The sequence below is a fragment of the Zerene cesonia genome, chromosome Z (genome assembly GCF_012273895.1).
Source record: "Zerene cesonia ecotype Mississippi chromosome Z, Zerene_cesonia_1.1, whole genome shotgun sequence".
NCBI classification, from domain to species: Eukaryota; Metazoa; Arthropoda; class Insecta; order Lepidoptera; family Pieridae; genus Zerene; species Zerene cesonia.
The window spans coordinates 12228844-12243878 of NC_052122.1; the positions used below are offsets into that span (position 1 = coordinate 12228844).

Consider the following 15035-nt stretch of genomic DNA (forward strand, 5'->3'; position numbering starts at 1 on the left):
GCAAACATTTACAAATGTCGTCCTCACCCCTACACTTGCGTATTCTTGTGAATGTGAGCGAACAGCATAGCGAAGGTCGGTAAGCACTACAGTATTGTTAAAGCTAGCTTATTGTCTCACTTAGACTTCTTATGGAATCGTCATAGCATAATTTAAACATTTACCAACGGTTCGGAAAGCAATTTCTATAGAGTCGGCAAGAAACTTTCTATTTAAAAATAATGTCAATTGAAAATTCATTGTAGTAAATAAACCTAATTTGTGATATTTGTATGGATGTACTTACTTGAGATTTGCAAGCACGACCGTAGCACTGAATTAAAAAACTTGTTATACATAACATAATATAAAAAGTTCGTTCGTTTACTATTCCATAATAAGCTATAATTGCTGTAATGTATTTCTCGTACCCTAAGTGTCGTGACACGTTTAATATCTTTTATTAATAATTTACCTTGGCCATACAAATGTTTAGTACGCCGTCACACTGAAACGAAAATATACTTATGTGATATGTATATTATATTAGCCACGTATATATATAGCCTATAAAAATCAGGGATCGCTAACATCATCCAAAAGTGAAAAAATTTTAGAAATCGATCCAGTAATTCTCAAGATTAGCTCATGCTAACATGCTTTGAACATTCAAACGAACAAATATTTTTTTTTTGCTTTTGATTGGTATATAAATAATGTTCTAAACCACAGTATTATAATGTACATGGGAAGCTATCTATATTATAAATAATAATGTTTATTTGTACTTACGCTTGCTTCGCAAAATGGACCGAAGCACTATAATATCGAATATAAATGATGTATTAAAGATTATTTATATGATACTTGATTAATCTAGTAAGCTATCACATTTATATGAAAATATATAATTTTTTAGAGTTCCCTACCTCGACTGTAGACAGATCCCCCTTTGCCTAAAATGAAACCTCATCATTAATAAAGCATTTAACATTATTTTTAAACAACTTCAAAAAAAGAGTAGTTTCTCAATTTGACTGTATTTTTTTGTTTGTTCACATCTATGTACTGAGTGAAAAAATTTTGATATCATGTGGCCCCATTTAAATTTGGTCTTGTTCTGACAATTATAGAGTCACTTTTTCACTATTAGTCACGTTATTTATTTTCTTTGGAAATGGTTACATACCTTAGCCGTTGAATTAAACCCAACAGCCTGAAATACAGTACGAATATAAATGTTGTTGTAAATCCGTTGATGACTTAGCCGGCAAAATTCATTTTTAGTATTCTATTTTATGACTCATACAATAATTTTTAAATTCACTATCTTTTAGAAAGCCTATTTAACGTTTGATTCTTCGCCTTACAACGCTTTAGGAGACCCGATAAATGTTTTCCAATTAAATTGCGTTCTTAATACTGTTTATACTTTACTAAATAATATGAAGTTTAATCTTACCAAAGCGGACGACATGCTGCCGTGACACTGATGAGAACAATACACATTACAGACAATACTTTATCGATAAGGGTAGCATTATATTATCTTTTTATCTTATCCTCCCAAATACTAACAAGAGACTGTATTTAAAGGATATTGCGTTGCATCAAAATCTTGGTATAACTCGCTCGTCGTCTAAAAAGAATAATATAAAATCTTTACCTTAGATCTACAGTCGTTTCCTTTGCACTGAAATTAATTTGCATGTGTCGTTATTAATGAACTGAATTCAATATTGTATTTAGCTACAAATATGCATAAATAGTAAATATTTTAATTTTAAATAATCACTTACGTATTGTATATTTATTTACCTTTGCTATACACGACCTCTTCATCTGCAAATTAAAAAAATGTTTTTAACATTACAAAAGATAGAAAACTGTTGTGGTAATATGCGAACACAGCCCGTGTGTACTCCTTAAACCATATTTTCCATTATATTACGTGATCGCCGTGGGTGATCCGACCATTGTTTGATTATTGGTTGTACTGCTACACCTTTAATTATTTTGTTGTTTGCATGAAATTAGTCCAATTAGTGTGAAACTCACTTGTCCGAAGTCGTTGACGCATGTATTTTGCGCACAAAATAAGACCTGCAAATGAAAATTGTTAAAAGCACACACTTTAAGGAAACAATAATTATAATCCGCGATTTATAATCTATAAAATAGAGATCTGAGGGCACGGCAGTGGGGGCACTGTCGAGCAAAAAGCGGCACGGCCACACCACTCTTTTCTCGAATCAATGTAGGCCATTTTGACTTGAATTTATTTTCAAGTGCACTAGTGCTTAGTATTTTTGTGTAACAAGACATTTAATTCTAAACAATAATATTACCATCACAGAAAAGAGAATAGCGTGCGCTTGATGCGTGTCCATAGTCGAATAGATAATAATGCATTTCATTAAATCCCAGTCGTTTCAATTAAGGCTTACACACACTAATCTTAAATCGGATAAAAATGAGTTACCGTTAATTGTTAATATTTTCTTTTTTACTTTACTAAATCATATACCTAGTTATTTAAATGATAGGCAAGAATATTCCTAAAATGATTTTTATTGTCTAATGGCTTCGTAGTGTAAATAAGAAACAATGTGTAACCATCTTTAGTCAGTATGTTTCGAAGATTGGTCAATTTGTTATGGGTTTATCTTTCAAAGCTTATCAATTCAGTTAGGATGTAGTTTTGATGTTCAATGCAGAAATATTCGATACCTAATATCCCGTTGGTCTAATATTAAAACTCTCACAAACTACGTGTTATTTTATAATTACGGGACCTACTTTTGGTGTACTGGTCACCCGCAGGTACGAAGCCACAGGCCGAAGCAATCTCTCTATATAGTATAAAGCAAAGTCGCTTCCCGCATCTGTCCCTATGTTTGTATGTATGTATGCTTAGATCTTACAGTTCCACAACGTATTTCGATGGGGTCTCTGATAGTAAGTGATTTAAGGGGAAGCGTTAAATACATGTATGTAACATTTATTAAAATACAACGAATTTAATGCGGGCGAAGCGGCACAAAGGAAGCGGTGAAGGAAATGAAACACACGATTGTCTGTTGCCTTTATTAGCATTGCAATAATTGAGGGCACATGTCGCCAAAATTACATCTTAGTGGAATATAGTTAAATACAATGTCAAGTACAACTACCTTAGAGTATCCGATATAATGAGATTAATTATGACTGTTTATATTAACTAGGTTATGAATGAAGGTTACAGATTATCTGTTGCACCCATTAATACATACTGTTTTTTAAATCTAGTCGGTTAAATAGTACATGGTTAAGTTATGCGCTGCGGTCACACTCCTTAGTGGAGAGTGGGACATATACACCTAAATACTGCTTTTACTTACAAACATACAAACTGTATCGAATCATTAGTGTAGATATACAAGTGAATGTGTGTGATGTGACTTAGGAATATCATAAATGCTTAATTTATCCGAATAGAAAGATATCAAACTGTGGAAATGGAATGTTCGAGCGACATGCAATTCCAAATTAAATGAAAATTACACAAAGAAATAACAGTGCAGTGACCATCTATAAGGTCAAAATAACAACTTTACACAAAAAAAATATTTACACGGTAGACGCAATAAAACATTTTTTCATTATTTTCGTTTTCTGTGTGTCTCTGTTCGGGTTAATGGCCAGTTTGCTAGAAGTATAATAAACAGAAAACTGAGACGCTCTATAGTTTTTAAAACGTTCGACTTAACTTATAAGTTAAATAACTTGATCTGATCCCTCCACTGATCTCTTACTCTCTTAACACATGGCCTTATATTTGCTGAAACAAGTACTGTGATGTATGATAAAACTTGGTAAATAGTCAAACTTCTGTATTTGCCGACTCCTCAATCAGTAAACGTGCGGTAAGAGAAAACACGAAGGTATGATAAAAATCGAAATTTCATTCAACTCCGTTCATATTGGAGCTTTCTCATTTCTCAATATATATAACTTGGTATCTATCTGTACTTAAAATGAAATGTCTTTGAAAAATATCAGTGCATGTAGTCTTAATTCGTGTACACGCTTGTGTGTGTGTGTCCGTGCATTAAATACGAATATAATTATTATAATAAAATTATTTTATGAGACAACCTTGAGACAACGTATTAGTGCAATTTTAAACAAGTTATTAAGATATTTTTATGAGTTAATTATTATTAAAACCAAGAGAAATATAATACTGTTTTGTGAATTATTCCAATTAAGATCGAAGCCAAATGTAAATAAAATATAATAGTTTAAAAAAACTAAAAAACACGCTTTAACAAAAATCATATTTTGCAAATTGAAAACTGGAATAATTTTATCAAATTAGTGTATTGTCAAAGGTTCTCAATAAATCTACAAAGTTTGAACGAAATCTGGCCGTTTAAAGTGGGTCAAAATCGCGCCCAAAGAAGTCGGTTACAAACAAACATACAGGTGAAGCTAATAAAAAGCGTGTAAAAAGAATAAGTACATAAACTTAATTACCAAAGACGACGACGGTTTTATCTTTACGTCACCTCTGTGTAATTTGATTGTTTAATAGATACATATACTATACTTCAGTAATAAAATATATATTCTTCATCTTAAAATTTTGACAATCGTTAGATACGATAATTGAAATATACCTATAAAATGTATATATCTTGTCATATACGCACGATATATGAATGATTTTATATTTGTCCCGTCAATTTAGACATTTGAAATAACAATTATTCCGACAGAGCCAAATTTTTGTAGACCTTTGGTTCCCCATTATAAATAAAATGCCAATACATGTTCGCGGTCAAAGGACAAAGTTTTAGGGTTTTTGGATTTTTCTCGAAATCGGTAAGTTTTATCGAAAAAGTACTCCCAACCACATTTGTAGATCTAAAATTTTTTTATAAAAATGCTTTTATATTTTTTTCTCTAAGACCGTCTCTGATATATTGCGCTTGTCATAAGTAGGGGAGCCCAAGATGCTAAATGTGTATTTACTCGAGTGTCTCGGAAACCTACTGGAATTCGCAGATTATACAATAGCAAGAAAAAGTAGTCCTCTAATGTTTTTAATTTTAGCGGTGGAGAAATGTTTTTTTATTTATTAGATTTTTATATTTTTAATTCTCTATCATATAACTGAAATAATATATACATGATACTTACAATTTATGTGGCAATTTCGTGGCATGACTCGAGCGCGTCAGACAAAGATTATTAGTGGTTAATTACAACACAAATTTCGATTTGAAGCAATTTGAAGAAGAAGAAAATTAACGATTTTTGCGCGGATAATTTTTTGGAGGTGCTTAGCTTTAGGTAAGGTACCTTCCCTTAAAAATCCTCCTAGGCTCCCTACAATAAGAATCACATTCTGCATCATATGCGCTCATATACGTTTATAAATATTTAGCTCAAATAAGCAAAAATAGCCATTGTGTCTCATGTCTCGTGTCTTTTTATATGTACACTATATAATTCTAAGGAAATACACTTTTAAAGACAGGAAGTCTCACTGAATCCCCTCTACTAGTACGGCCTTAAATAATATCCCCCTATTGTACAGTTTTCTTTGAAAAAAGAAAACTACTACCTAACCCTCATAGAAGGCCTGTGTCCCAGCAGTGCGAACATATATGGGCTGATGATGATAATTGTAAGGGGTGCCATGATGCTAAATGATGATTTTTCTAAAACATGTTAGAATTCGCAAAAGGTTCTGTTATATTTTCACTTTTAGCGAGGGAACAGAATTTTTATTAAAAAAAAAAACAATGCATTTTAATTACTCAATCGCGTTAGATTTTGTTATTCTGAACGCTTCAGGATGTCACTGAAATAAATAATGTATTAATAGGAGAATTTAAATAGCGTGAAGGGTAATAAATGTAAAAGAATCGACTCGAGCGCGTAAGATTAAGATATAGTGGTCGAATTTCAACATAAGAAGTTCAAATCATACGATTCAAGCTTAACCTTGAGGAATTATCGTTTTTCTCACAAACCTGATTCTTTAGTGTTAAACGATCGAAATGTTCGATTGAATAATAGTGTTTCTTACAAATGTCGACTACTGCTGTTTGGGATAAATTAAAAATAGTCAAAATTTCGTTTTATTTGCTATAAACTTTTGACTGAAAATGAAATTGTGGTGGTCAGTTGTGGAATGCAAACTTTCAAAATGTGCTTATTATTTAAGAAGCGAAAAGTCAGCTACAGTCCACGTGGATTGCAAATAAAAAGAGAAAAGCATACGCGAATAAGTTCAATCTCAGGATGAACAGGATGAACAGTAAGGATGAAAGTTTTGTTTAAAAAAATATTGATGTGGTGGTGAAGCGGATGAAGAGGCCGAGAAGAAGAAAGCGCAGAATTATCGCAGAAAAAAATTGTAGAATTTCCTGCACTTACATTCAAAGAATCTCTTTTGTGTGTCAAAAGCTGAAACGGATGGGGTTTTTAAAATATGAATCAGTACAAGCAACAGCAGCCGATACTTATAAGAAATACCATTAGTCACTCGAACTAAACGTTAAACTGATGTTATTCAAGGCCATACGAGTACAGGGGATTCTGGGACTATCTGTATTTTGAAAGTGAATTATATGGTGTTAAATATAATTCACTTCCAAAATACAGGACACACAGAGACATAAGTAGGTATTTTTGCTCATTTAGCTAAATATTTATAAACGTGGCATATGCGTACATATTAAGTAGAACATTATTGTTACAAGCGCAATATCTCAGAAACGGTAGGCTCTGCCGGAATTATTATTATTTTTATGTCTAAATTGACCGGACTAATATGTATATTCATTTTAATTAAGGTCATTTTTTAAAAATTCGACTCATTAATAATTTAAAACTTTCAGATATTTTGTTAAGTAACATTAGCCTGGCCGTTTTCAATAAGATACAAAAATCGATAATCAGAGACCAGGCGCAAGATGTGGCCACCGCCATACACGCTACACAATAGTTATTTACAAGTACAATGCCAAGTTACAGTAAAGATAGGTAAAGCTTAAAGATATTTACAGCCTTACGCCAACGTATTTCCTCTACGTACTAACTAGTTGATCCCGCTAACAATTCACTGCGTTACCGCATCTAGTCCACTCCGATAGGTTTTGAAAGATACAATTGCAACACTACAATACGTGCAGAGATAGTCAAGTCTAAGGGACAGGGTTCAAATTGGAACAGGGCCGTTTAATCCTTGCGTCGTCGCCTGAGTCGCCGTCCCCACATGGGATTGTATCATACGATGGTACCCTGCAGCATCTGAGGGTCTGGAGAGGATGGGCGCAGACTCGCCGCCGACGACGTGGAAGGCAGAGCCGCCGCCATTTCCTGGTAGCCGCTGAACGGGCCGCCCAGATGATCCATGGGCCCCTCATCGGGGGGAGTCACTTCCAAGCCGATACTCCCATTCAGAGCCATCTTTATGGCCTCGGCGTTCTGCTGCTGTTGTTGTTGTTGATGTTGCAACAAGGAGTTGAAGTGCGTGATGCCAATTTCTTCCAGGCTGCTCTTTCGCCGGCGGGATATTGCGCCCATGCCGATGCCCTGCCGCAGGGAGTTTGAACGACGCAGCATGGCATCGTCGACCACGCGCAGCGAATTTGAGCGTCCACGGAAGTCCGTTATTATGGTGGGACTATCCGGAAGCGACAGCGAGTTCGCCTTGGTGGTGGACAGCGGAGGCGCCCGGGGCGACAAGCTCGTCAGGCCAGCCATCGCCGATCCTCTGCGGCTACCTCCGGCCGCTGCTTGAATCATCGCGCTGGAACAGAAGCTTATATTCGACTTCCGGCGGCTGTTGTGTCGCTCAAATGTTTTCTGTGCCGAGAATGGAGACGGTCGAACAAGATATCTGAAAAAGGAAAAGTGGACAATCTGAAATCGTCTACAAGCCTAACATTGCCGGTAGTAGTAGCATCTATAAAGTAGCAAAGTAAAGTAACATACATAATATCTCCTTCTTGTAGGTTTAAGTCGCAGCTGGGATTGATGATAACGTAAGACAGGCTGTTGCGCTTCTCACTGACATCGTCATAGTCAATTCCGCTCAAATTGAGGGACTCCATTCGAGATCGCACCAGGTTAGCTATTTCAGCTCTCTCAATTTGTTGCGCATGGTTGTCTCTTGCCTCATCGGCTAGACTCGCCGAATACTGTGGAAATTTCTCTAATTTGAATTTTACGGTCAACTCGGCCAAGTTGGTTCACGACAACAATGTGTACGTTTCATTATTCAAACCGGTGCATACATATTGTTGTGCTTAATATTAAACATGCACTTCTTATAAACACGTGGAGTTTGTCCACCAACTCAACGAATACGGTCCTTAGACTGGCATACAAAGAGATCTTGTAAAGGCCCGTATTGATTGTGTATATTGCATCGAGTCTACTCTATGATCTAAGTGCCAATAATGCACATTGCGACACTCAATGCCTAACACTAAGCTAGATACTCTACAGCCTGCAATGTGACCAGGACGTATCGAAGAACAGGGTGAGATGTAGTAATGTAATGTCGTATTGCTATGTAATTATAAATTAAATGATCGAGTACCTGCAACGATCCCGTAAGTTTAGTACCTTTTGATGCCTCTTAGAAATATAAACAGGAATATAAGAGCTCCAATGATAATGACCAAGGGACGATCGATTTCATTCCAATTCATGCAAAGGTTTATTCAATTTCTCCACAAATTGATTGTGATATTTCGATTTTTCAGTTATTTATAAGAGTTTTATCTTTTTTGACTTTTCTTTCCCTTAGCCCTCTTCAGAAGTTTATATTAGGCCGAATGCAAATTGTCGACTATCACGTGACTGATTGGTTGTTGTACTCAATGTCGGAAGTTGTTGGAAGCAAACTTCACATGCGTATTTGTTTTAAAACTAATTAGTAAAACCATGAGCTCATCCTAAGTTTTGTCCAATAATTTATATTAACTATTTTGTGGGCGAATTTGTCGCATTTCCTTCATAACTGATAAATTACTCGGTTCCAATTTAAATTATTTTCGCGTACATTCATTAGTTCATTTGCAATATGTATTGGACTAGTAGGAAGTTAGACAGGAACTCAGAAATATGAGAGGACCAATCGTTCACGCGACATTCGCCACAGTGCACCAGCCCAAAGCTTAGCTTACCGCCGGCGTGCGATCGCCGTAGCAGCCACTGAGGCAGCCCGTAGGAGACCTGGAGTCGGTCCTGCCCTCCGCCCTTCCGCCCTGCCGGCTCTCCTCCGAACCCGCCTGCAAGTAGCTTGTCACACGTCTGCTATATACGCAATCCTATGCTACTCTAACGTGCGCATATGACAATCATTTCCGTAAATCCGAAAAGGAAGATCCAGCAGAAAATGAGGACTCGTTTCTCAGTTACTACTTTCCTTTCCTTCATGCAGTTTTATGTACTGACACTGAGCTATATCATAAGACGAGGACTTGTGATTGTATGCGAATCTAAGAGTGATAATCCCTTTGTTTCTTGATCCTAATCCGCCATAAACAAATCAATTTGTACAATAGAGTTCAGTGTTGCCAAATGTGAAGTGCGTATTGTGAATGAACAGCTTTTTAATACTGTTTGAGAGTGGGTTTGAAAATTGATGGGTTTAATAATTAAGTTATGTGATGTTACATCACTAAAGTGTTATGGTTTGTATTCAAATGCACTGTTCAATAAAAGAGCTTAAACCATAAATAAATAATTTTCAATAATTCATAACTTTCTTAAATAACTATCATTTCTTGTATTTTCAAATTGATTTTTTTTATTAATAACATTGCGATCAGAAATTTAATGTGCCATGTTTATTCCTCTCCAATAATTAAAGTTACTAAATCATCTATGTTGAAAGTTCTTGTTACTATTTAAATGAACAAAGCTTGTATTTATTTTCTATAGCTGACGCTTTATGCGCTAATATCACGTATTTTTTAGCAGAAGCAGAAGCATAGCTCTATGTAATATAATTTAAATCCTCTTGTACACAATATGGACTAATAAGAAGATAAGTATGTCGACACTATTTATGTTTCTCTTCGTGTACGCGTAGTGTTTTCAATGTTTTCTTGGATAAGATTTAACCAGATTTATAGTCGTAGAACATCATAAATTTAAACGCGATTTGTTCATTATATAATTAATCCCGGGGTTCTGAACAGATGACCACGCAGTAGTATAATGAGGAAATCGCGTCGCAATCGCATTTACATTTGAAACATAATTTTAATTTCTTAATATGTATTCTCTTGTTAAGTATTTTTCTTGAGATTCTTATAAATTTATCGGATATCCAACGCTATTACATAGGAAATGATTATCAGGTCACATGTTCTAATGGTATTACTGTGACTGTTCTTACAGTAAATGAAATATCAAGTCTGATCTATGCTATTCATGCAATAACCACTACAACAACAGCGGCGGGATTGCGATCATCGACCTCGAAACCGACAACAACTCTCGACTTGTACTCAGTATCCCGATCAGTTAATTTACCGTCAACGCAAAGCAATATTCACTTTTTGGCTAATAGCAGATTGCGATGAACATAATAAAGCACGTGTTCCAAATAAGTTGAGGTACCGTGTAACAAGATAAAACATGTAAATGCTGAACTAATTACAAAGACGCCACAAGTGTAGGCTCAGATATGTAGAACAAATGATAGTGCCTCAGTTACGAGGAAAAATATAAAAAAAAAACAGATCCAAAAACCCGAAATACAGTCCAAGGATAAGGAGGGGGTGGTAACGATCAAATAGTAGAGGATTCGCTTTAGAACTAAAGTGCGGTCTGAATTTCAGAATGTAATAATACTCGCAAGAAAAGACTAATATTTGTCTAGAATAAGCCCATATAATATTCAACTCCAAATTACTTTTCAGTACCGAATAAATCAGTGTTTTCCAATCGTTTGCGTAAATACTCTAAGTTACTAAAGTAAATAATCTCAATCTTTCAAAATTATGAACCTGATATACAATAGTGTGATTCAATCGAAAATCACTGATCTAAATCTGGTATCTACACAAAGATTTGTTCTGTGTGGACGCTTCAATTTTGGTATTGTCATAACAAAAATCAAAATTGAAATGCCCCAAAGCGAAACAATCCTTCCGGGAAAGAAAGTAACGTTAAGGATTTATGGAGGAGAAGTGTTCGTGCGCAAGGAGGCAAAGGACTGTATTTAAGGAGTAGTTGAGTAGTAGAGACCGACTCACCGATCCTTGCGATGTTCGCATTCCCGTGAGGCGTGACCATAACCAACTTGAGGAGCCGCGTGGAGACATACTCACGTGAGAAGGGTCGGCCAGGCTCGTGTCCTGGGTTCGATAGATACCGATCGGGATTTCGCAAGATGTCGAACATAACTTTTGGTAAAGCCGACCGTATGTACGGATCCACATGTCTTCCTTTGTTATTTTCATCTGTTGTGACGTCAAAAAGTTTGAGTGAGGTGGCGGAGACTTATCGTATCGTATATATACAGAACACAACATTACGCAAAATATTTAAAAGTAGAAATGTCATTCGCTCGAAATTTTAAATGTTCGCTATGCATTGAGAATGATGGAGATGGCGGTGAAGACGCAACAGCACAACGAACAAGAGTGGACACTTACGGATGTAAGGAACCCGGATCCAGGCGCCTGGTCGACCCCCAGCAGCAAGCGGACGAATGTGATGACGTAATCCTTGACAAACGCCTGGTAGAGCAGAGTGTCCAACATCGAGGCCGAGAACACGGAGCCGGCGGCAAACGGCAGGCGGAACATGTATGATATGTGCGAGCCGCGTTCCTTTTCACGCTGAGAATAAACAGATCATTGTATGAAAAAGATTTAGGTGTTTCTTTTCATTTATTTTTGCTTTAAACGTAAAAAAATTATGTACAACAATTGCATTCGTATTCATATGAAAGTTACACTAAACGATACATAAGTAAATTATTTTAAGTTAACAAAAAGGTAAAACGCGAGAAAGAAATCATTAAAATTCGGCTCAAGAAGTACTCGGTTTGTTTAAATGAAGTTTAAACAATTATTTTGCTATACTCTAAAATTAATTAATGGCGGCCAAAAAGCAACTCGTACCTTTTCCATCTTCGAGAGATGAAGAGCATATTTGTCATGTGCACGGAATTGCATGAAGCGCATGTTAGATGATTGCGACAGTTCCGTGATGGATCTTATTGAAGGAAAGAATCTGCAACAGATGACATTTTTGATATTCTCTATATAATCCGTTTTGGGGCTCATTCATTCGCTTTGAACAAACAACGCTAGCACATCGCGCTGCATTCGCAATAAGTAGGTTTAACCAAACTATTGGCTTATAATATTATGTAGGTACTAATTAATGAAGTAAAAGATTTTTACTTGAACATCGTTTGAACAGCGACAATCGTATTGCAGTCGGATAGACTGTCCTCTTCCGCGGAATTGGACAATTCTTTGTTGACCACAACAACATTCTCGGCCAGCGTTATCCCAGCTCTAAGAAGATCGTCCAACCTGCAGATATTATAAGCATGAGTGATGTTGACTATCAACTTACTTATAAAATAATAAATTAACGAGAACACCTACGAATCAATAGTCCCCATCATCCAATAAACCAACGGGAAGTATGAAATGGCATCCAAAAATGCTATATCAGGTCTGCGCTCCAGAAGCAATATTATTGGATTCAGCGACGTCTTCGATCTGAAGTGAGCTCGCAAAGGAATTATAAAGTTGTAGATTCCGTTTGAGGCGTAGTCAGCTGCCAAGATGATCGTCTTGTTCTGCCACTGATACTCTTTTGCGTTTCGATACGAGCAATGCTCACACACTTGGGCTAGTTGGAGACAGCACAGCGGCTTCTTTTCCTTAAGCAAGTAGCAAAGCGTTGGACTCACGCCGATGAAAGGCGAGACGGGTGGGAAACCTTTCACGATCCTAAACATTAAAACAACTTTATCGGAAGTTCAAGTATCAAGTTAACTACTATCATCCGAAACGAAGGCACAAGCGAAGCTTAGATAATAAGAAAGAAAAAAAATGATAAAACTTGAATATTCACAAGTGTGAACATTATTATAAAGTAACTGGTTTTGTATTTATTAAAAACGAACAAAACTAATTCACAGTGCATATCTATTTTACATTGGAATCAGAATCATGCTCAGCATTACATAAAACTAATGTTGTCTACGTCAGCTATAACATTGATTCACCCTTGTACACAGAGTGAGCAGGGATAAAGGATTCGAGGGACTTGTACGAGTCTATTTACATCCTTAACAATATAAAACACAAAAATTGTGGTTATTTGAGGCTTTCATTCTATGAATTGCAAGATATTTTCACGATTCAAGGATGTGGTCTCGTACAAATCCTTTATGAGGGAAGGTCTCACCTAGAGAAGTCGTTTCGCCATGCGGACCGCGCGTCGCAGTCTGCTAGCGACATGGAGCTGCTGGTCGCGTCGTCTCTGCCGCCGGAACATGGGATACTCAGGGATAGTACAATGCACATTCTTATAGAACACCTACACACTCACGGGGATTACAGTGCTCTCTAGATTTTCTATCGTGTTGGGACGGGGCTTGGATTTCATTAGCAGAACATTTATTAAACGGCATTTTTTATTTACATTGTATGATCCCTTCTCAATATCTCGATTATTTTGATAACCACAAACCTATTTCTTATCATGCGATGTTGTTTGTAAGTAAAAATATTTGTGACTAAGTTAAGATCTGAGTTATTATTTGTTACATCATGAAAACCGATTAATAATTGTTCGATATAAAAAAAAACTTTCTATATCCAAGCTCTGAATTTTATTTACATTGACTACATTCATGTGTATCGCATTAAAATTATTATTTTAATACTTAATAACTGTAATTTTAGGAAATGTTAACGCAAGGAGTTCTTTTTCTTTATTTGTTTAACCTACGCATTAAAGGCATGCTCAATAAGACCATGGGTAAATTTAAGTATGAGAATGTTTAATGTTTTGACTTTCTATATGAGTCGAGTTATGGTGGTTATAACGAGATGCTAACCCAGATAACTGCACGGTTTACTTGGCGATGTTTCATGAGTCAATGTGAACGTGAATAAAGCAAGCAGAACAAATGAAGAGGTCGTTAACGGAATATACGTACGTGTGGCCTGGGGGCATGCAGCCGCATTCTGTTCAGCTATCTACACGACTGAACGAACAGGCTATAACAATGAGAAATTTAAATAACAGCAGTGATTATCTAACAATTATTAAAAAGATATAAAAAATACAAATAAGCATAGTCTCAAAGAATATGTCCCTGAATTTGAGACAGTCCACGATGGAGACATTTAAAACTATGCTTATAACTGTTTAAATAAAAATTGCTGATAAAACTTCGAAACATCGACGTGTTGTAAATAATTAAATTATGAATTAAAACGGAGAGAAGCGCATGCAAGTGATAATATTGACGGCGGTGTCAATGGCGAGAGGGCAGAAACCACCAGAAGCGTGCAGTCCTTACGCGATCTTCTCTGAGGGGGACCTCCAGGGCACATTGTCTTCCATTTCATCCTCACTGACGTCCACTTCAGGCTCCTCCTCTTGATTGTCCGACGCGATGTTCAGGCTGCTGGTCACCATGTCTGGTACGGGGAGTATCGAAGGGCGGCGGCTACCTGTTTGTCATCCATTTTGTGTAAATAAAACGGAAATCTGCTTCATTTGAATGTTGTTGAATATATAATAGTTATCCATATTTCAGTACATGAATTACTTAAGATGATATTGTGTGAAGGGTCTGAAAATCTGTTGAAATATTTTATTAAAGATAAACAGTACAGTACCTCGACGTGAATGCAGAGTGTCAGGACTGAGGAAGTTAGGATTGTCAGCCCGTGGCAGTAGCAAGTGACTGTCCGTAGCGCTGTCGGTGGCCGGAGAGTCCTTGAGACACATGCGGGACTCCGAGCCATCGACTTTATCTGTTCCAATGTAACAATTTC

General features: G+C 36.3%; 1 protein-coding gene across 9 annotated transcripts in view; it reads right to left on the reverse strand.

Moving 5' to 3' along the window:
- Positions 1–3054: 3054 nt before the first annotated feature.
- Positions 3055–15035, reverse strand: part of LOC119835491 (potassium channel subfamily T member 2) — a 96783-nt gene continuing 84802 nt past the window's right edge. For 4 of the 9 annotated variants that reach the window (XM_038360348.1, XM_038360343.1, XM_038360344.1 and 1 more), the window contains exons 14-24: positions 14877–15014; positions 14555–14708; positions 13432–13506; positions 12621–12971; positions 12411–12545; positions 12126–12237; positions 11655–11840; positions 11253–11459; positions 9171–9275; positions 7972–8177; positions 3055–7876 (exon numbers count right to left, since the gene is read on the reverse strand). In XM_038360348.1, the coding sequence (XP_038216276.1) occupies positions 7261–7876; positions 7972–8177; positions 9171–9275; positions 11253–11459; positions 11655–11840; positions 12126–12237; positions 12411–12545; positions 12621–12971; positions 13432–13506; positions 14555–14708; positions 14877–15014 (2285 nt within the window). In that variant the 3' untranslated portion in view covers positions 3055–7260. The remainder of the gene's footprint in view (positions 7877–7971; positions 8178–9170; positions 9276–11252; positions 11460–11654; positions 11841–12125; positions 12238–12410; positions 12546–12620; positions 12972–13431; positions 13507–14554; positions 14709–14876; positions 15015–15035) is intronic. The other 5 variants (XM_038360347.1, XM_038360351.1, XM_038360350.1 and 2 more) reach the window with 3 other exon arrangements.